This window comes from Ammodytes marinus, assembly GCF_949987685.1.
Source record: "Ammodytes marinus genome assembly, chromosome: 22".
Lineage (NCBI taxonomy): Eukaryota > Metazoa > Chordata > Actinopteri > Uranoscopiformes > Ammodytidae > Ammodytes > Ammodytes marinus.
The window spans coordinates 8326735-8350133 of NC_137226.1; the positions used below are offsets into that span (position 1 = coordinate 8326735).

General features: G+C 42.5%; 1 protein-coding gene across 1 annotated transcript in view; it reads right to left on the minus strand.

The window, feature by feature from the left end:
• Positions 1-23399, minus strand: part of snd1 (staphylococcal nuclease and tudor domain containing 1) — a 176005-nt gene that overhangs the window by 133171 nt on the left and 19435 nt on the right. The window contains exons 11-14 of the mRNA XM_080050907.1: positions 12705-12806; positions 4120-4220; positions 2388-2498; positions 787-859 (exon numbers count right to left, since the gene is read on the minus strand). Coding sequence (XP_079907033.1) covers positions 787-859; positions 2388-2498; positions 4120-4220; positions 12705-12806 — 387 coding nt within the window. The remainder of the gene's footprint in view (positions 1-786; positions 860-2387; positions 2499-4119; positions 4221-12704; positions 12807-23399) is intronic.

Below are 23399 nucleotides of genomic sequence, written 5' to 3' on the forward strand. Positions count from 1 at the left end.
ACACATTTCAGTTGATTGCACACTCCACATGAGCTCATCTAACCCAGCCACTCACTGTTGTTTTACAACATTGGACAGCTCCAACGTTGCAGCCTGTAGTGGGTTAGCTGCACTAGGGTATAGAAGTGTACTGTGACAGCCTTTAGTCATACAGAACTACAGCTCTTGTAGGTAATGTAACCTCAAGAGATGGACTTGCAGTCAAAACTGAAAAAGAAACTAAGAAAATGTCCCTTAAGAAATACATAGCAGTCTCATTTATTTAATAATGTAACTTAAAAATGGCAGCCGTTCCCAGGATAACGGGATGAAGAAGAGAGTAAGTGTGGTGTGAGGAAACATAAGAGGGATCAAATTTAAAAGTCAGCTTCCAGGGTCGTGAAAAACAAAACACATGCTTAAAAAGAGTGAATATCAAACGCCCATTACCCGTTATCCTCAGAGATTTTATGGCTGCTGTTCATTTGGTGAGCAAACCCAATCAGGCTTCATTAGCCAAATGATGCCTCCATCAAGCCCCTGGGCACACGTAAACAAGCTCGTACCAAGCACTACTGATGGTTTTATTAATGGCGCTGTCTTGATTATTTTTAGAGGCTGCTTAGTTTCGATAAGATGAGGAAACAGGCTGTGAGGATCAAAGATGGGGATTGATTCCCTTTTGTAGGTTAACCGTGTGTGTGTGTGTGTGTGTGTGTGTGTGTGTGTGTGTGTGTGTGTGTGTGTGTGTGTGTGTGTGTGTGTGTGTGTGTGTGTGTGTGTGTACATCCACGAAAAGTTACCTACCCCAGAGATATCGGCCACTCTGTGGATGGGAACCTCCTTCTTGCTGTGCAGACCTTTCCCGTTCTTGATGGCCCTACAGTCGGTCAAATCACAAAACACACACACGTCACCAAAGTAGCCTGAGCACCATCATAGAGAAAGCATACGGCTGGAGGCTTAACAGATCTGGAGAAATGGAAGCTCTTTAAGTAATCGTATATTCAAAAAGAGAGGCATTGTGGCTTTGTGAAGAAGGATGTAAAAGCATTCAAGGTTCTCTTCCCTGAACTGCCATTACGGCTCAAGTGAAAGCGCTAGAGAATTATTTCCCGCATAGATAGATCAATAGGCTTGAGATGGAATGTAGAAGAGAAATTCTAATGGAAGATGTATTTTTGCTAGAATGGAAGGATGATGAGTAACGGAGAGACAGGGGTTCTTTCTTTGAAGACAGCTAGGGGTTTAGCGGTTATGGCTGGTCATGGTGATCGCTGCTTTAAAAAGCCCCAAGGGCCGAGTGAGACGAAGATGACCACCGAAGTTGTGGCCGTGGAGCGGAATCGTGCCACCTATGGGTCACTGGAAGGCAGACAATGTAGCATGTACGTTAGTGTGAGCATGTTTTAATCTGTGTGTATAGCCAGGAGGAGGCTCCTTGGAGGCTGCGGACAATTGGCCTTGTGCAGTGGGCAACTAAGAATAAAACCAAGGCTATAGACGGAAACCTCTCATCAACTCTAATAGGACCCCACCAGGGACGGGGGGAAGAGAGTGAAAGAGAGAGAGAGAGAAAAATGTAGAAGACACAGAAGAGCAAGGCCAAAGAAGGACAAAATTAAAAACAAAATTGGAAAAAGGACAAAATGGAATGATGGAGGAGGTAAAGAGCAGGAAAAGAGGGCGGGTGGCTAGTGACACTGCATGAGAGAGGGGAGTGAAAGAGTAAGTCCTATAAAAAGAGGCTGGGGCTGCATCTGCTCTACCTATAGCCAGCAGATCTTAATCTATGGCAGAGTAATAAAGCTTGTACTAAATCTCTCCACTGCACCTCCATATAATTATAGTCATAGGGCCTGTGTAAAGAGACCTTGTGATTTAGTGTCCAGGGTTCTGCGGTGGTGCATGTGTGTCGGGCATGCATGTTTTAAAATAAGAGAAAAAATGTTAACGCAACGACATGTTTCCAGAGCAGTATGTAGCTGTGACTTCTAATGTTATCACTGCGGAAATTCCTTCTGGAAAAAAATAAAAAACAAGTTGCTTCACCTGTGCCATGTCGGATGCAACGGCAAATGTAAAAAGCAATTAGAGAAGAAAGGGCCTCAAGGTCATTTTCAATTTCGCTTCCACTTCCCAAGAGCAGAATTTGTAGAGGTCGTGCACAACTCGTGGATGGCGGCGTGTGTCTGTGTGAAAAGGGTTTCTGAAAGATAGGCTAGTGACGCGTGTGCACATGACGCACGTTTCTTTTATTTAAAGCAACAAAACTGTGCTTTTATGAAAATGAACATTTGTTTGGAGAGACCCATTGTGTCAACTATGTAGGCTCATGTACAGAAGGGGGGGATGGAAGGAAGGAGTGTGAAAGAGTGTGTGTGTACGTGCGTGTGCGTGTCCCTCACCGTGCCTCTGCGGCAAGCAGCTCGTCATAGTGGGAGGAGCGCTGGTCGTCATCCTGTCTGTATCTGATGCAGGTAGCAAGGCCTTTACTGACCAGAGCCTCTGCTATGTTACTGGAGGAAAGGGGGAGAGAGAAAAAGAGAGATAATACTTTAATGAACAACAAGAAGCAAAAACCCTTTCGGCTTCGCAGAGAATACACAGTGATCTAGCTTGACACAGAGAAAATAAGGACATGACTAATCCCAAAGGCGGCTTTGCTATGAAACAAAGGTCACTTAAAATTTGAGATCCCACACTCCCTCACTGTGTTACTGGTGTAGAGAAGAGAGGATGAAGGACAGACAGAGAGAGAGAGAGAGAGAGACAGAGAGAGAGAGAGAGAGAGAGAGAGAGAGAGAGGGAGAGGAGAGTATTGTTGTACTTAGTGCAGCACTTGGTGTCTTGCCCTTGGATATCAGTGTTCTGGTTGAAGTGTGGGAGAAGGAAACGAAGGGCCAGGAAGGAAACTCTTCAGAATTGAGCTTGTAATATTGTTGATATTATTTACCATTTAAGAGGTTAATATTCCCTATGTATTGCTTTCCCTCTCCCTTAAAAAGGTGGGGTAAGCGATTCTGGAGAATGTTTGTTGACAAATCACTGTCAATTTTCTACATTTACAACTTTTAATTGATTTGAATAAAACTGAGGGCAAGATAAAAACAGACACATTTGGTGTTGAATACAATACTTCCCACCTGCTCCAGGCTTCTTGAACACATCACCTCCAAACAGTTTCAGCCTAACTTGGCTTTATCACTTACAATGTCTCAAGCAGAGCCCGTTTTTATCCCTTACAACAAGCAGGGAAATTGTGAATAATACATTACTCCATAAGGCAACAAGGTCAAAAACATTCAACCCCTTGACCTTGCGGCACCATTGACCTTAGTATTCATAGGGGGATGTGCCAACTGTTATCCTTGGAGCAGACGGGCTGGTGCAGTTGCAGAATGCTCGGTTTTAATTGGCTGGTCATGAGGTCGGGTCCTGATCTCTGCATACACGTTGTGTACCGTCAGCTACAAGACTGTCGGTTTGATGGCGAAGAGGGAGCCATGATTCCATGTGTGCATGTAACTGTGCTTGGTGCCACAGAACCCAGAGATATACAGACAGAAAAAAAACAGAGGCTTTCAAGTGTTTGGTGGAGTGAAAACAAAATTAATTTCAAGTCACGTGACATTAAAGCTGCTCTATCCACTTTTGATAAAATTTGAACCTCTGAGTAGTTTAATAACATTTATATGAGGTACTGTATAAAACACGCTTCAAACTGATGAACCAGATCCCTTCAAAGCTGTGTTTGTAGATAGAAAATAATTGCTTGCACTGAGGCGACCCATCTCATGGAATTGAAAATACAAAGCAGCCTTTTCAGGTTACTTTGTGATTCATGGTGAGATTTCAAGTTCTAAGCATTTATAAATGATGATTCTCTGTTCTTATGAATCAGATGAACCTTACTTTTAAAGCTCTATTCAGAGAGACAGCTAGTGTAATAAAAAATGAAATGCGTCAGTGATGTCTCTCACATTGACAAATGAGGGCTGCTTGTTTTCAACAAACTCATACTAGAAGCGTAAGCTCAGAATCTCTTGCCAAAATCAGTGAATATCTGTTTATGATCCGTTACCTGTCAGAATAAAAAAAAAAAGTAGACAATGCAGTATAATATGGCCCATTACTTACATGCCACCAATAGTGACTGTAGCACAGGTGCGTTCTGAGAAGGCGGGGGTGCTTTCACCTGGACCGGTAGCTGCTCTGATGTAGTCAACTGTCACATTGACCTAAAGGGGGGAGGAAGCAGGAAAAGAGGTCAAAAAACACAGCAAGACTGTAGAGGCAAACTGAAATGCAGTTACGGTAATAATTATTACAGGGAATGATGTGATGGTGTGTGTGTGTCCCAGTTCTCAAGGTCACCCCCAGTCAGTGTGAATCACGTCAGGCAGCGCTGTAGATCTCCCCAGAGGAGAAGTATTAACACACTGTGGGTGTTTGGGACAATACACACACACACACAGAACCCAAATGATCCTACACAGTGTGTACTCAAAACGGCTCCCTAGGGACAGACTCTACTCCAGTCCAGTCCACCCTGAAGATACAATTGTGTCACTCGGTTGTGTGTGTGTGCACAAGCATATCCTCAGGCAAGTGTCGGGGAAAGCCTGCTTTGTGGGCAGGACACAAGTTGGGTCAGCACGCGACAGCAGGGATGCAGTCTGCAGATACACATGTAGCTTAAGAGCTACGTGTCAACTTTGTCAGATGTGTGACGTGTGGAGAGGTGTGATGGGGGAAGTTGTGGCATTGACAACTCAAATAGAGACAATGAAGACAGGCCTATTACAGGGACATGAAAGAGACGCCAAAAAGGACATGGAGCTAAGTTAGCTTCTCATTAGATGGGACAGGGTTGAAGACATGGTGACATGATGGAGAGGACTTTCTGTCAAGGCAGAGTGAACATGTTGCAGTCCATTGTTCAGCGTGAAAGACTGTCTGCATTTCAAGAGCAGACCAAAAATATAAAAGAGGATAGCAGGGGATGGATTCCGTCTTTTTGGAGAGGCACGGTCAGCTGCACTGTTAGATATTTAAATAAAGGAGTATCATATGCATCTAAAGCTGCTCGAGCACACAGAACGGAAAGCCGTTGACTAAAAGTTAAGATATTATGTGTTGGGGATCATCTGGAAGAAGAAATAGAGGGCGAGAGGAAAATTTAAATCTAAAATAAAGGAAATGGTAAAAGGACTAGTTGACAATATTTGATATCAAAAATCAACATCCCCTTGCACAGTAATGTACATTAAAAGGACTTAAACAGCAATACATGAAGTCTGGGATCCTCTCAGTCATACAACATGCAAAACATCCATTATCCCCAATTTCATGACTTTTTAATCATACAAAGAAATATTTGTCGCATTGTTAAAACAGACTTCAGAGTGTCATGTCTATTCCTCATTTCAGAGTAAAGCCATTCAAATAAAATAAAAAAATATATTGCATTGTTCTCGGTTAGATCCGTGTTTCATGGCTATGCATTGCCTGGGTAATTAAAGAATAAAGGACAAACAAAGCTATATATAAAAGAGGATGACGTGATTAAAAACACAGCATAAAATTTTTGCTGGATGCCATTGACTGTGAGACCAGAACCCCAGTAGTCCCCCATTAAGCCAGATGATGACAGATTCTAGACTGACCAGGCGATGTTAAGATTAGGAGGAGTTCCAGGCTCAATTCTACACAAGCCATCTTACCGATCCCATGATAACACAAAGCTATCTACAAGAACCCCCCAGAGGAGAGGGAAATGGAGCGGGAGAGACAGTCGACGGATTAGAAGGTAGGGGAACGATAAGGACGAGGACAGCAGGAGAAGTGCGAGACAAAATGTTTTGGTTCTGCCGAGTTGACAAGCAGCACGGAAATATTTAGTTTACTATTCCAAAAGGAATTGTGTAGGTACGTGTAATAATATGGCAGTCTGTGTGCGTGTTTGAGGAATAATTAAATGATGAATTACCTACCGAGGCATCTGCTGGTGTTTTTTTACGCAAGAGTATTTACAGAGGTGCTCATATGCATCTGGGAGTTTGTGCTTATATACCACACCTGGGACCAGATGAAGTTGTGTATCAAGGTATAGGCATGCAAAAGATACTACTGATATTAAAATACAAGCATATTCTAGTCTTACGTTTGGTTCCAGGTGCCTCAAATGATTTGTTTTGATTTAAGATTATACATAATTATATCTTGTTTAATTAAATATATTTTGTAAACTTACTGCAAGATCTGCAAATGTAAACAAATAACCCTTCCCTGAGCCTGCATAGTGCACCTGAGATGAAAGACTATGTGAGTTAAGTGTATGCGTAAATCCCATCTGGATTCTTTTTAACCATGGGACCTGGTGACGCTTAGATCAAGCATCTGCTTGAACGCACACACCTCAAGCTTTCGCCTGAATCAAGTCTCACTCTCACAAATACACACCACAATACACACATGGCATTCATAGCGTACGTACACACACACACACTCACATGTACACAAATAAGGGGGGGAATCAGGCGCTAACAGTACTACACAAGCAGCTGCATAACAGGAGCCACTTTGAGCATGCAGGATTATCCGAATGTGCTCAACCCTGATAAGTGGCTTAATGCAACATTTCCACTGGACTTTTTTTTTTTGCTGAGGCTGAGACCTAGGCGCACAAGAAGCGCTACTTATAAAGTTAGCCAAATCAAGCTTTTTGGGATTATGTCACCATGCAAGCCCTGCCATTTCAATAGGGGTGAGGATATATATATATGAGAGAGAGGGGAGACAGACAGATGTATAGTGACACAGAGAGAAGAAAAAGGGAAATGCCTTGGTGCACATTTCGCTAAGTTTAAAAAAGGAAAGTTTCGACATAAGGTAGAATAAATTACTCAATGATAGCGACACAGGTCCACTAAACGGCACCATAACAATTATATTAATTACCCTAAGTGATAATTAAAGTGAAAGACAGACAAACAGTTTGTATGTCTAACAGTGTGCATGGCTCTTTTTGAAACATGTCATTTAAAAGATAGAGATGAACGTGATATTGTGAACAAAACGTTCCCTGCGTTCCAAATGGCACACTTCTTTTTTACTATTCAACATACTACGGCAGAGCTTAAACAAGTATCTAGTCAGCATGTAGTAGGCATACATTAGGGACATTCTTTTATTTATCTCTTTATAACATAGCGCCTTGAACTTGCGTTGCCGGTTGTTTTCAAACAGAAGCTGTCGATGTGATTTCACTTCCGGTGTGCAGTGGATTGTGGGTCAAAATCAAGCCCCAATCTCAGCGATTTTTACCAGCATCCAATAAGGAAGTGACCATATCTGTAGTAACCGGAAGTGCCACTGGGGGGGTGGTGCCAAGACCGAGCAGTTTCTTTGACTCACTTGTTAGACAGGCCGTTTTCAAAGTCTTATTAAACCTATTTATAGCCTGGGCCACAAATCCATTTTAGTCTGTATGTTTAGGTTATATCTCCATGACAACACTGAGGGGGGTGAATTTTTTTGGACCACGCTAGTTTTTATTCTTTTGGAGGTTAAAATGTATTGGCGCGATCTCTTGTGACAGCTCTCCGCCCGTTGTCCCTCACTTTGCCTCGGAGGTATACGTCAGCTATCTCCCTCCCCCTCACAAAATGGCGACGCGCACAAACCAGGATTACTGGATGCCGTGTGAATAACTGAGGTCAGCCTGGATGCTACATCCATATTATTTACTATCTATGGTCAAAATCGCCCAAAAAGCATTCCCGTTTTCCCACACTAAAAATCCAGACCGGATGTAGTAGGGCATCCAAATATTTTTAAGCATGCTGCATCTGACCACAAGTATTAGGTAATCCTTAATCTTTTTCTACCATACTAAATGGCAGGAACATATGGGTATTGGAACACAGCCAAGATTTCATCACCACTTGCAACTAGCCATGATGTCCTCTTTTAAAGATCAGACCACGTATTGCACAGATTTCCTTCTGCCTCTAGGGCTATCAAATATAGACTCTGCTTGGCCGCAGTCTTTTGAATAAGGATATTAGATATGCTTAAGAAAAGATCAAAAGCACAATGCTTTCCTCATAGGGTTGAGGAATTGGTGGTTTAATTGAAAAAAATGGGGGGAAAAGGAATTTAATGTAGCTTTATTCTCCTAAAGCGGAGCGGTGGCATTAGGGCTTGGAGCTTTTGCTCAGCACACTGAGAGTCATAGTTGATGCTTAGTCACGTCCCAGCAGGTTTAGTCAGGAGAAAATGTGCTTGTTTCCCAAATCATGCCATGTATTGCACACTTAGGCAGTCTCTGAGCTTTGAAGGGGAATGCTGTCAAGGGGAATCACCTGAAGGTCAATCTGATAACTCAACCTTGAGACTTTACGGACGATAAGCTTTGGACAAGTCCAGTTTGAGCTAGATTATGCAACGATTGACCTTTTATGAGCTGACAACAGATCTGCAGTCACACATCTGAATGCGGAAAGACCCAGAGGAGACAGTTTATTCCCTTTTAAATCCACCGGGTCAAGGCCCAATTACTCCACTGTTGATGTCAGATCTTTGTCTCGGTTTGTGTCACAGAGGAAAAAGAAAAGAGAAGATGAAAGTGGAGCTCTCTGGAGCAGGATTTCAGGGAAAGCAGTGGTCTTAGAGAATTCTACTAATGCTTACTGCTCCAAATCTGTCTCTATAGAGCTTAGTGTTCAGAGACAGGATGACAGTAAGAGGGTCGACTAAACTCTTCTCCTTGTTAGAGTACAACATGCATCTGTTCTGTACACCTACCTGAATCCAACTTGACAACCCAAGTAGGCCAAGGTAGCACAGATTAACATTAGAAGCGCTGAGGGTTAAGTATTGTGCTCATTTCAACTAACTCATTTCTTGTTGCCAAGGCAGCAGGAGGGAGACTTGTACTTTCACTTGTACTATAATGGCTCATAATTATAAAAAAAAATAAAAAAAACACGTACAGATACATGGTGACGGAGGCTTTCATTCAGAGATGTAGTCTTGTGTCTTAGCAACAACAAAGGAATGGGAGGAAGGCAACGGTCCAGAGCTCTTCCGTTATTGATTTTGCAGACTGAGGAGGGAGGTGGCTGTACTGCTGGCAAATGGTAAAGAGGTCTCCACTTAAACCTGACTGTCGTTAGACCCTATAAGCACACACCTGGGAGACCCAACCTCAATACTAATCAAATGTAGAAGGAATATCTTGGTGTATATTACATAAATACACACCGTTTACTCATTCATAGTCATTATATAACATTTGCTTTTTTGATATTACACCAGTGATTAGTTTAATTCAAATTCCTTCTGCATTCCAAAAGCAGATGCCTGACAACCACCACCTCCAGCTGTAGCCTCAGTAATCAAATCTTTCAAAACGTCATGTAGTGCTCTCCCATCAACATTTAGAGGCGTCCATTTGTGATTGGATCACCCGGGGGGATTTGAAAGCAGATTGTAAACAAGGCAACCAATGCACTCTGATGAAAGCATGCATAATAAAGTATATCACACTGAAGACTATAACTGTACAAGATCAGGGGGATCTCTGGAGAATATTGGTAAAGAAATAAACAACTGCTTATTTGAATACAAAAATACAACAGACACTGACCTTACAGTTGTGCAATTGTGTTTGCTATGTGCAGGTACAAATTATGTGCTAACATGCAGACAGTACAAAGCACAATTAAAGAAAACTTCTACTGTTTGGGTGCAATATTATGCAGACATACTAAATACAAATAATGGACCATACACTTAACATGTGTATGCACATCAAAGTGCAAATTCAACTTTTTAAAGTTCGTTTTTGGATGGGGGGCTGTTGTGCAATTATTGTGGACAATAGGCCTACTGTGATGCGACAGCCTATAATTCATTAATGGTTATTATTAGCCTACTTGTTTGATTTATTTTTAAATACAGAGGTTATTGGTTGTTTTGGAACATGCATTTCCCAATTTAAAACATAAAAATAAAGCAGCATTGAAAATTCAGAAAATAAATCTTCTTGGCCTACACTAGCATGCTGTTTTACAAATAACTCAATAGTTGAAATAATAAATACAATGTGTTTTCCGCTTAAAATGACTAAATGCATTTCAAAGACAGTAACAGTGTGGCACTTCTGTAAACTTACTGAAAGGTGCCTGGTCCATCACTCTCATGCATTCTTCAAACTTTTCTCTGCGCTGTCTGAGCCGATAGGTTGTGTTGCCACGGTGATGTGGAGTCTTAAACTGTTATAGCTTTGCAGAGCACTTCTTTCTGTTCAGCTAAATATTCCCATAGAACCGCGCTGCGTTTATTATCGCCACCAGTTAAATGTCGGTTTGCTTCTGCTCGTTTAACTTTCCCGCGTGCATGCCTTAGTCGTTCACGGTGCGGTACAATCGCGCGCGCAAAGCCGCAGACACAGAGAAGCTGAAAGATAGAGAAACACTTGGGGACACATGCGCACATTTATTTACTGCAAATCGTGGCCTTTCGTTATGACCATGCACAAGCACACATCGCGCTTGCTAGTACATTAATTGTGCAGCACTAAAAAAATAAAAATAAATTATTATTATGGACGCCGATTCTTGGGTGGACGCGCGGCCACGCGCTAGTACATTGACTTAGTATGTAATCTCGCCGCGCGGCCAGTGCGGTGTGTTCGCAGCTTTATGGCCAAAAAGCTTTGTATTGGCCCGTTTGTGAATATAAATGACCATATGCAATATGACTTAATTTAGATGCATTTACATGTATGGTAAATACAAGCTACTGTGTGGACCTGAACATTGCCCAAAATAGTACCTTACTTTCATTATATGGCTTAATATGAGGCTTAGTGTTCCAAAACCTCTGCGACGCACAAATGTAATGATAATGATAATGGCATATAATGTACAACAGTATTTTTACACCTCGACAAGGCAATAGTTGCCCTATTCCCATCACACACACACACACTCACACACACTTTACTCCAGAACACTAACACCACAAATAAACAGCAGAATCATTATCCGCGCTTCACTCGTCAGAAGCAAGTGTACGGCTGAATTTTTCGTCATTAAAAAAACATTAATGAGGATGATTAAAATGACTGTAATGAGAGGCTGCGACAGGGATATGCATCTCACTCCTGTACCCAATGCCAAAAGGAACTCTCTAGGCTTTAGGCTTTGAGTGGGTGCAATTTGTGTGTTTATCACGCTGTACTGCAAATGGTTTATTTAACTCTGTACACTTATGAAAGTGTGCGAGACAGGGAACGTTTGTTCCGTCTATTGCCTGGGTGCTTTGGACCCTGAAATCAGCAGTTTTTTGGTACATTTTCAGTCTAACAGAGTGACTGGGTGAGGCACACTGAGGATTGATTTGTTGAAGTCTACCATCCAAAATACCAGCATCGAATTTATGCGATTTCATCTGACAAGGGAAGTCATTTTGTCTCTATGATTGTGCATAACTGCACCATTTTGACAGAGTTTTCCATCAAACTGAACTTTCGACTGCATTTCCATGTACATTTTTGCAAAAAAAGATCACAATCTTTTCCAGCTTGGGTTCTATTGTAATGTGCCCCCCTCCGCATGTGACAAATGTTGAGAGTAAGCAATTTGGAAAAATATAATACTATCATTCTTCATATCAGGCAGTGGACAAGAGCCCTGGGCTTGGCTTTTAGTACCAACCGCCTTCTCTCCCTGTGCCATTACTGCCACTGGAGCCGGCAAAATTGCCACAATAACAGTAATTTAGTGTTTGTGATGAAAAAATATTGATATGTAAGGCAAAGTTTGTTGTGTTTAAAACTGGACAGAGCTGCTGACAAATCAATACTTTATTGTTAAAGCTGTAACAGAAGTATTTAAATTGTATTACGACTACACTGTTAGACTGAACATAATTTAAAAACAGATTAAGTGTTTTTTCTATCTTTCTCTATAGACGCATACAACCCACTTCGATTCATAGTTCATCTTTTCAGATAGAACACAAAGAGGCAGATGTTCAAGTAGTGCTCCCTAGCTCGGTTAGATGTGTGTAAATCATAGCCGCCCCAAAGTTGTACAGACCCTGTAGATCAATAGACACGAGAGAGGGAAATCAACACTGCTTGTTTAAAAGGTGTGTCCAGGCCAACACCAAGCCCCAGGGCATCTACCGGGAACACTTGGTATTCAAACAGAGAGGGAGAAAAAATAGACATCTGGCTTAGAAACATGTGTTTGGCTACCAGTGACAGTAAGAGTGTGTTGGAGGGTTTGTACAGCAACCGGGGGAATCCTTATTTAAAGCTATTGCCCAATTAAAGGTGTAGTCAGTGATTCTGGAAAATGCTCGTCAAAATCTGTGATATCTCCTCACGATCAGCTACCTGTCCGTACTGTGCGTGCGCTGACAAAAGAGTCAGTGTTAATACACAGCCTAAAGGTCATACCAGTTTACCGAGCCGAGGCCGTGTGTTAACACCAGATTTTTTTCCAGCATACTCACAGTACGGTCAAGTAGCAGATTGTGAGGAGATTTTCACTGATTGACGAAAAGTGACTAGGACAACAATCGTTTGCCAGAATCACTGACTCCACCTTTAAAAGCTGATAAGAGGTAATCAAGTTCACATCCTGGCATACAAGGAGCCACACTGTTACTACTGTAGGTTCCTGTCGGTCACTACTAGCCCTTACCTTTTTACCAATGAGCTTCTTCCTCAGGAACTCACGGGCCTCGAACATGTAGGGGATGTCGTAGAGCGGACGGAAACGCTTGTCTTTGTCCTTGTTCTTCTCCTGAATGGGGACAGAAGGAGGGAGGACAGCGGAGAAATGAGGGAGTTGGGTCAGGGGGAGGATGTGGGGAGGGAGGAGACACAATGGAGACAGAAGGAAGGACGAGGGGAAGGAGAAAGTTATTCACATTGCTATTTCAATGGCGCAGATGCAGAACTCTAAGAAACATGTGCACACACAGAAACAAGCACGCGTACAGACAAAGACAGACACACGGATTCACACACAGTCAGCTTGTTTGTTCCCTCTTTCCTCTCTACTTCAGTGTTGCGACAGGGAGGATCTGGACTCACTGGGAAATATATTTCAGTGTGAACAGCAGCATTTTCTCGCACGCACACACCTTCCTCAAACACAAACATCTCCCTCGCTGTCAGTACACACATTGCACCCAAAAATAAAAAATAAAAAACACACACAGTTACCAAGGACACCGATGCAAACAGCCAAAGCAAAGACGCTTTGTGTTAAACAGATGCAAAAAGGAGACACGCTTCTCACATACATTCAAACAGTTGGTGCACAAAAACTTCACTCAATGCGCTCACCATCTCTGACAGGAGCAAGCCACAAATAGAACCTATTTGCATTTTCAAAAAGGAGGCTGAGGTTTTCTGTTGCACACGCACACACACAACAGTGACAGGTGCCATTTTTGTAGGGGCGGTATAAAAAAAAATTATACAGCAAATGACAATGACGCAGTGGGGAAATAAACGACAGGCACTAACAGGAGAAATATGGCTATGAATGACAATAGCAGTGTGCTCGCCACCCCTGCACTTCCGCCCTCTGCTATGAGCGCCACCATTATCTGTCATACAAAAACAAGTAACACTCTCCCAAATGAACATACAGGGCTGGAATAATTCCTCATTTCCCCTTCTCTTTTCTCATTAATTGCTAATGCCTCTTCAGTTGTTAGAAGCTGCCAGGTGTTGCACACAGCTGGGCCGAGGGATGTGGAGTGAGCACATGGGGAGCAAAGGGTGTGCGAGCATGCGTTTGTATGTTCGAGCATCTGCTAATGGCTCCATTATGGTCCTTTAAAGACATATCTTGTGGGACAAACCTCCACTGGTGACAAACAGCGAAGTCTAAACACCAAGCAATGTTTCAGCAAAAGTAATTGTACCTTTCAAAACCCTGGCCATATTTTTAGTCTCAATGTGACCGCACAGAAGGCTTGCTGGATTGGCACTGGTAAATGAGGTCTGGAAAGTGCCAAATCTACCAGCCAACAGAGTTCTTTTAACCTTGGCAGGATCACAACAACCTTTGAGTTTAATAGCTTTCCGTTTTTTTCTTTTCTTTTCTTACTCCCTCGCTCCCATCTCTCTCCACTTTAGCAAGCGGAGTCAGCACAGCATGGAACCTTAGAGGTGAGTTAATCTCACACATGGCCAGCGGAAATCCCCCTCTGCTCAGCCAAGAGCCAATGTCCTCCATTTTGAGTCAGTCTGGGCTTTTCTTCAGGTTTCTACCTACCAAGTCATTTGTGTTGACATGATGGGGCCTTTTAGGAAAGACGCCAGCCAGGAATCCTCCATTTTCTACCTGATCTGTGGACTGTTGGCGTCCACTTCTGGGGATGAGGATTACTTTCACAAAGCCAATATAGCACGGGTGGGTTTCTTATATGTCACACATTATGACAATTCCCAGATACTGAATAATGGTGCGTCTGCCTCCTGAGGGGCCTTGACAAACACAGCATATTCATGGCGAGGCCATTAGGATGCTGATAGACACATGTCAAAACAATAGGATAGCTTCAATATGTGAAAAGTAAAGAAAGAACCGAAGAGGAAAGAGGGAAGACAAAAAGAAAAGAAAGAAAAATAATTTCTAACTAATGAGCCGTTTCACAGTGGAAGAGGAACCGTGTCACTGAGGGCGAAGAGTGTAAATGTCAGCACTCTATGCCAATTAGGCACAAGGAGTGGAGAAGCAGACAAGCAGGACAAAAGGTACGACTCCTCCGTCTTTTAGAAGGTCTATGGGGAATGGAGCGAGACTGAGTGGAACACGGCAAGGTGAAAGAGTCCAGAACAAGGAAATGAGGAAATGTTACAACTAAAGACACAGGCACTCATAGTAATCAATGTTTCCAATTGATTGCAACAACTGCTCAATGATTCACAATGGGCCTGCCTGGCCTGTGTTGCATTCAAACTAGAAATGGGTCCACGCAGTTCTATTCAAAAAGGGACATTAAGCACTCCGAGAACATTAAAGTGCAATTCAAACAGTTTGAAAATAAATGTGACACTTTGCCAGTCAACCACAAGGCTGTTGCATCCTCGTAGGAAAATTGGATCCCTGAAGTCAGAAAGCTACCTGAAAAGTTACGTTTTTTTGCTGTGTTTTTTGTTTTTGTTTTTTAACAAAAGGAGGGGCCACAGTTTTGTTTATAAAACATATCCTAGTCTTATGCTTGGTTTCAGGTGCCCCAAACTATTTCAGTTTTAATTTATGATAAAATTATTCAATGCTAAGAATGACATGTAGTGAAAATATGTTTTGTAAACCAACTGCAGGATCTGCAAATGTAAACAAATCTCCCTCCCTTGAAAACGTACACCATGAGTCTAATAAACAAACTATGGAGCCGATTTCAAAACACAGTCCCCGGACACAGAAGAACTAACATTATTAGCATCATTAAATTACTCTGACAAGACAAACTCTGTGTACACCATCTTAAACTGGTATTATGCAGCTGCAGGAAGGTTAGAGAAAGAGGAGAGACACTGATATGTCTCAACCGTGACCCAATAACAACAGTTTGCTCTTACTATGCTCGAGGGGGGGTTGTGTTCTATTTGGGGTAAATTCCCCTCGTTCCAAATTAGCGGCTAAAGCTCAGGAATCATATTTGACTGTTGCGGAGGCATGACGCAGGCTGGTTTGTACAATGTTGTAGTGCTGTGCTGGCCGGGCTCCCAATGTGTGGGTGCTGCTGCTGGAAGAATAAGCAGCTTCTGGAACTTCAAGGATGAAATCATGACTAGGGAGCACATTATGCTTTCTGATGAGATGCTGCGGTGTAGTTTTGCAATTAACTAATAGAGAGAGAGCGAGAGCGAACGTGCGTGCGCGTCAAATTGGACACTTTTTTGATTAAGCAGAGCACTGGTAGCCCTAGACAAAACAGTCAACATTTATTGTTCTATGCCTGAAAACATGACTCAATCGTGCATGCATAAATGTTAAATGGCTGCAGAGGGTTGGGGTGGAGAGAGTGAGAAAATGCAAAAGGGAAATTAAGAGAAAAACAGGGAGAGATGCAAGGGAAATAGCAATATAGCTTGTTATGGTACTACAATACAAAATCCCATATATCAAATCTAATTATCTTACACTCCCAACATTATTTCTAACAAGAACACAAATAATGTATTACTAGACTGAATTTAAGGGATGGACTCGAGAACCTGGATTTCAGTATGAAATTATCTTTAGCATTATAAATAAAAACACAGCAAAAGAAAAATGAGTAGCCGTACCAGACTGGTACAGGTAAAATAAGAGGGACAGCTGTGACAGGTTGTAGCCCATGATCCCATTGTGCACTCATTAATAAGGACGTCAAAAGGAACAAATTGTGGGCTAAAGCATGCAAGCCATTTCTAATTTTTGGACCAGACACGCGGTCAGCCTGGCCCTGCAGACAGACACAGTGATGTAGTGTTGGACTAACTGTAGTGCTGACTGCAAGAAAATCCTCAATAGTGCTGACGTTTATTCATGCATTCGACTACTGAAAGCACAGAGCAAATTTGCACAGCTTACGCCGGGTGATATTGAACACACTGCATCCATTTCAACCATAAAACCTCCATTTATATACTGTCCGTACGATAACAAATTCTGTTCTTTAATGTTTTCAGTTGGTGTGTACTTTGTGCTCTTGACGCTGTCACCTACATCCTTCAAGGTAACAGCCACATTATCTTATCTAAGTATTACTTCCTCCCTCTGCACTAAAACAAACGCAAGCGAGCCAAATCGTTTTTCAGCCAAATAATGCAAAGGGGCCAAAAAACATTCATCCGGTAGTAAGGAAAGATAGTGGCACTGGCTACTAATCTGCCTCGCCCAGCAAATAGTGCACAAGTGAATAACGAGGTCATTCTTAACCGGAAAATCTGGAGGTCAAAGCGTGTCATGCCAGGCTAGGAGGGAGTGCTGAGGGCACGGGCACACACACACGGCCAGATATAAGCTTTAAGGCCAGGACACACCAGTCCGACACGTTCCGACTACCCAAAAACTGGAGTCGCCGTTTCAGGAAGCTCCAGTCTTTCCGTCGCAGCCAAAAAACACACCGAGACGACTGCTTATTTTCCGTACGCTGTGCACTTGCGCGGGACGTAATGTCTCCACAACAGCAGGCGGCGCTAATCTGTATTGTGGCCCGAAAAAATACGAAAGCCGGAAATGATGGGACAGAAAAAGTAGGGTTGCACAATTAATCGTAAGACAATTGTGAGAGCATAAACATAGATAGAAATACGTATTTATATTTATGGACCATAAGAGCACAATTTTTAGCAGAGAGTGTCGAGCATGGTGTCGAGCAGTCAACAAGGGTTGATGCATGTGAGTACTCGCAAAACGAAACGAACAAACACATTAAAACGATGGCTAGCTGTTGTTAGCCGTTTGTGCTACCCGCCTCACTTCCGGGCTTCACTGATTCGCTAGCCCTCCACCAATCAAATTGCTCCAAATGAAAGACGGTCGGCCGTCAAAACAAGCCCGACTACCTCTACGTCGGCCGACGTCACGGCACACACCAAACAGATTCGTGTACCGACCCCCTACCGACACTACGACGGCGATTATCTGGCCGGTGTGTCCTGGCCTTTAGAGGATGGGGACAGAATGTAGAAGGATTGGAGGGTTGAGACCAAAACAAAAGGGGAGCCTAAGAAAAGAGCAATGAAACAGATGCAAATAGGGAGTAAGGAGCAGAAATGTTGGAGTGAAGTGTCAAACTTAACAAATAATATTCTAACAGTGCAATTTGTAGCATGACAGTTTGCCGATTGTTCTGAAGTGCCTGGATATCATCAACAGAAATATTACCTTACCATATTAAAAAAAAATAGCTTGAAAAGCCTCCTTCCAATTTGTGTCTGTCTCATAAGGGTTTTGTTACTCGTTTGTCAGCATTCATCTTCCAAACCATCTGTAAGTCTTTTGGTCCCACATGTTTGTTTGTTTTTGTTTGATATGGTTTGAAAATTCTGTTTGAATGCATTTCAATGATGTCCATTTATTTAAATTTTTTTCCATTGCGTTTGAGCATGCAGCCAAGTACAACATACACCTCGGTTGATAACAGTAGTACAACACATTTCCTATTTCCATATTCTGCCACTGTTTTTTAAGCCCCTCGATATCTGAAACAGAATTCATTATTATGTGCAGTCACTAAAAACAAAAGCCCTACTACTGTACAGCAATAGTTCAAAACAATGTGTAGAACAATGGCAGCTGTGCAACAACGTAAAATATGTCGTCCTTTTGTTACAAGCCTTCCATACTCGTCTTCACAGTCAGACGTACTTCAGTTATGAAGATGTGGGGAATTGTCAAATTCTGCCCACGTACTTTGCCAGACTTTTCAGACCAGTGCGGAAGCTGACATATTTACAGACATGCTAATCAATGCGCAGTGCTCCGGTATAAAAATAAGCCTAATAATTTGAAAGTAAAAATACGCAGGAGACAGAAGGAAAGAGCGAGGGGGGAGAGAGGCCGAGAGATAGTGTAGGCAGATGCTTTATGGGCGGCAGCAGCAGACAGGACAGAGAAAGATGTATTGTGAGACTAAATCATCTACAAAGTCAACACACACACACACACACACACACACGGGCTGAGGAGAGGTTAGACGAGTAGGCAAGGCTGTATGGAGTATGGAGTGGGGATGAGCCACAGTCATTGTTGTTGCCTTATATAAAAAGGACAGCGAGTTGACCTCCTCTATATGCTCCATCAGCACTCTTCTTAACCCTACTTAAACCACATAAGCACACCTATGCATTACAATGCGTGGAGACACGCACACAAACAACTCGTTCGTGTGTGAGTGAGTGAGTGAGTGAGTGAGACATTTCTTCCCACTCGTGTTTACGCTGGGCTTGTCCTGTGCACACGAGAGAGAAAACAAAAAGGGAGCCACAAAAAAAAGAGATAGAGAAAGAGAGGGAGCGAGTAGAAAAAGCTGACTCCAACTGCAAAGCTCAAAATAACTCACATCTTAAGATATGCCACAGCAGTAATGCTGGGGAGCAGTGGAAGCAAAACAAGAGAAGGGAAAATGAGGGAGAGTTAGTGAGGTGAATTTGTGTCCCATGTTTTGCTGCAGCCAGACACCATTGGTCCACCAGTCTGTCAGTCTGAGCACAATTAGTGTAGTCAGTGGGGGGGAGGAGGGGAGGGGGGCAGATGACTAAAAGGAACCAGAGGAGATGGGAGGCTGAAGAGGGGGGCTTGGCAGGAACAGTCACAGTTAATCATTGCATTGGTAGATTGCATCTGGCCTCTGTATATACCCCCCCCCACTCCCTCTCAAAAACAGTACACACACCCAGACAACAACACACAAACAGAAATGGCCTTGCTTGCAGAATGAACGGTCAAACAGTGCACAGACACATCCAGACAGCACGCGATAATAATGGCGCGTGGCACCAGAAAATCCCTACAGAGAACGAGACACGCCAATTTTCACCGTGTTCTCTTACATAGGCTAAACCAGCCTAACTAAGCATGTCTGTGCGTGTCTGTTTGTGTGTGCGCGCGTACGCTGTACTGCGACTGTGTCTTTGAGTCCGTCTGCTGCACTGTAAGCAAGATGCTTGCTCATTTCTAACACCGTTAGCCAACATGGTGAATGAGTGAGTGAGTGAGTGAGTGAGTGAGTGAGTGAGTGAGTGAGTGAGTGAGAAGAGGCTCTGGCAGAGGGACACCTGCTGTGACCTCTCACTCACTTGACCTCAAAGGCATAAATCACCCCTCCTGCTGCTTACAAGTAACCTCAAACAAATCCGTTTCAGTTTGTGCATGCTTTCCCTGCGTGTGTGCTTCTCACCCGTACTAACACACTCTTTTAATATGTTTGAGGTGCTAAACAAAACATTTGGTCTCCTTTCAAAACAGTTCCAGCAAAAGCAAAGGAAAGGAACATTTAACAGATTACAATGTCCAAAATGGCTTCCAATAACATAATGTGAACTACTGTTTCGGCATCTGTAAAGGAGAGCAGACAGGGCATGAAATTAAAGTTCCCTAGGCTCGACTAAAGTAAACAGCTCACTTGCTTTATTTAGTGATAAGGCACAAACCCAGCTGGCAAATGAACCTGGACATAACATCCTCAATTCCATGCATGAATATAAAGAACACGTTTAGTTCAATTATCAGAGAAATGTCAGCGTTTCTCTGTTACACAGTCCAAGGGCTCCACGAAGCCTCACACAACTCTGCAGTGCTGCCATAGCGACAACACTCAAAGCCGAGCCAACCGCATTACAGACAGGAAGGCAGCTCTTTAGCTCTCAGACACAAATAACTAGCTCGCATACAAAAGCTGCAGCAACATCATGAACAATCCTCATCAAAACACAAAATGTTATGGAGAATTTTCACGTAACACACCACCTCCAGCAGTCACAAAAGGGCCCATCCTGCCAATAGGTAGCACTGTCTATGACATAACTAAATGGTCTCACGTTGAATTTAAATGATGAATCCAGCTGCATCATTTTGTAAATACTTTCACCCCAGCCTTAGACGTGCCTTTCTCCTCAACTTGTTAATAATGTAAATGAAGCACTTAGCTACATTAACAGCCAGTAACAAAATCTAGCATACAACATTTATGCAAGTACATTTGAACATGATCCTCCTTGTACAAGTCTGCAGAGAGAGCTCTCTTAATATCTTTATTTGGGCTGCTACAAATTTCCCTACAATCGCCCAGTGACTGGTACACAAACAGACTTGATGATTTTTTTTAATAAATATTTAGAATATTTACATGAAAAATCAAAAACGAACAACAACACAAGAGCAATTAAATGTGCATGAAGTGCGTGAAATAGCAATACAACACTGTGCAAATACAACACCAATACAGCGCACACAAACATTCACATCTGGGCCCGGTCTCCCAGGCTCCCCGTAACATCCGACTGGGTAATGAAGCACAAAACTCATACTGCTGGAGCATCTGGTGCAGGCAGTGACAAAGCAGAGAGACAGAGAGACAGACGGGCACTGAAAGACTGTAAGTAACAGAAAGATAAGAGAAATTAATTGGAATATGAAGGAGAAAAAGTAGGGTTGCACAATTAATCTTAAGACAATTGTGATCTTGATTTATATCTATGCGATCTCATTTCGAAATGATGACGATTATTTCACTCATTTTTTGACTTTGCATTAATCAAGCTGAATGTTCACTTCTTTGCTGCTATTTAATCGACAATAAGCTACCCAATGTAAAACAAAACAAGCTTTTATGTATCATTCACGAAAACAACTCAATAGATGTTGTAAGTTGCCAGTGTTCCTCTTTGAAGCCCCAAAATGTTGATACTGTAGACATGTGTTTTTAACCAAGAAGCTTTAAATACATTGGTTGGTTGTCCAGACAGACTGGACGCTAGGTTTAAATTATTTATACGATGTATTCTAAAGCTGTTGCTCTATATTCTACGTTTTTAGGATGACTACCTGTCAGCAGATGTTTTTGTTGAAAAACACAAGAATTGTATGAGAGAATCGTGATATGAATTCTTGAAAAATCGTGATTGACATTTGTGCAAGTCTAAACGGAAGTGTAAAATAGTGATAAAGTAAAGAATCAAGTAAAGAAAAAAAATCTCAACAAGCAGAACAGGATAGGCCAGAAAATGGTTCAATGGAATTCAAGAAACAGGAGAAAGGGCAGAGAATCAAAGTTGAAAGATGTTGGGTTTTTGTTTTGCCCACAAGCTTGTTACAACCACAGAGGAGAATAAACACACAGGAAGGGGAACGGTGAGGGTCAACAATCCGACCACACTGTGCACACCCCGGGGGGAGGGATGGCAGGAGAGGAGAGGAGAGAAGGAGAGAACAGAGGGAAGGAGGGAGGCAGAGAGAGAGAGATACAAAGCAGTCTCTTAATGATGCGAGGCACTAACGACACCAGGGGAGAGGGGGAGAGGCCAGAAAACTAGACTACAATAAAGAGGAAAAGATTGGAAAGCGTAAATAAAATTTTAAAAAAGCAGAGAGAGGGAGTCAATAAAGAAAAATCTGACTTTTACAACTGTTTCCTTGACAGAAGCAAGACAGCCTTTCTGTCGCATATCTCTTTGGAGCAGGGAAATGTGAGACGTGACTTGCTTTACAAATTAATATTACAGCGTGTCCACGAAAAAGGGAAGGGTTGTCAAACTGTCCCAGAAATGTTAAACAGGGGCAGAGACGAACCCTCCCCCCTCATATAATAAATCATTACTGTTGTGGCACTAAAACTTTTTAATTAATGAAGTGACATTTCCAGACATTTTGAGCCCGTTATTTAGCAAATAACAGACTCAGACAGCGTCAGGGAAACTGCAAAATAAAATAAAATTCACTCATTTCACAAACATAATCACATGGTGTTTGAAATGAGACCTTTTAGAAGAAACAGCAAGTTTCAAATGTTATAATGAAAAAGGCTTTATTTCAACCAATAAACTCCTTCAGAGTTGGGGGTGAGCCAATTGGAGAGAGTACAACAGTGACATGCAGCCCAATATACTTCTGTGTCACTGCATAGTGCATACACAGTATTTTCGCAGACAAAGCCTATTGTGTGGATAAATATACATATCCCATGATGCGACTGTGTGTGTGTGTGTGTGTGTGTGTGTGTGTGTGTGTGTGTGTGTGTGTGTGTGTGTGTGTGTGTGTGTGTGTGTGTGTGTGTGTGTGTGTGTGTGTGTGTGTGTGTGTGTGTGTGTGTGTGTGTGTGTGTGTGTGTGTGTGTGTGTGTGTGTGTGTGTGTGTGTGTGTGTGTGTGTGTGTGTGTGTGTGTGTGTGTGTGTGTGTGTGTGTGTGTGTGTGTGTGTGTGTGTGTGTGTGTGTGTGTGTGTGTGTGTGTGTGTGTGTGTGTGTGTGTGTGTGTGTGTGTGTGTGTGTGTAAGCATGTTTATGTGTAGCTTTGTGTTTTCACTTGAAGTGATTCTGGGGAAAAGGGAAGTGCGGATGGGAAAGACAAAAAAAAAAAAAAAAAAAAAAATCAATATGACTCCGTTCTCTGCAGTGCTGCAAACACTGGGTGTGTGCAAGTGTCTCGCTCTTTTTGCATGTGCCCCAACTGCAGGGGCGCCACCAAGTGGTTGAAAGGATTCCCACGGTCATTTGGAGAGACACGCGACTAATGTGTCTCTAAAGGGGAGAGATTAAAGAGAGAGAGAGAGAGAGAGAGAGAGAGAAGGAGGGCTGGAGGTTGGTGGAGGGACATGTAAACAGCTTGTGTTTGACTTCCAATGAAAATAAACTAACTCTGTCAAGACATCCGAGACAGCAGTGACACAA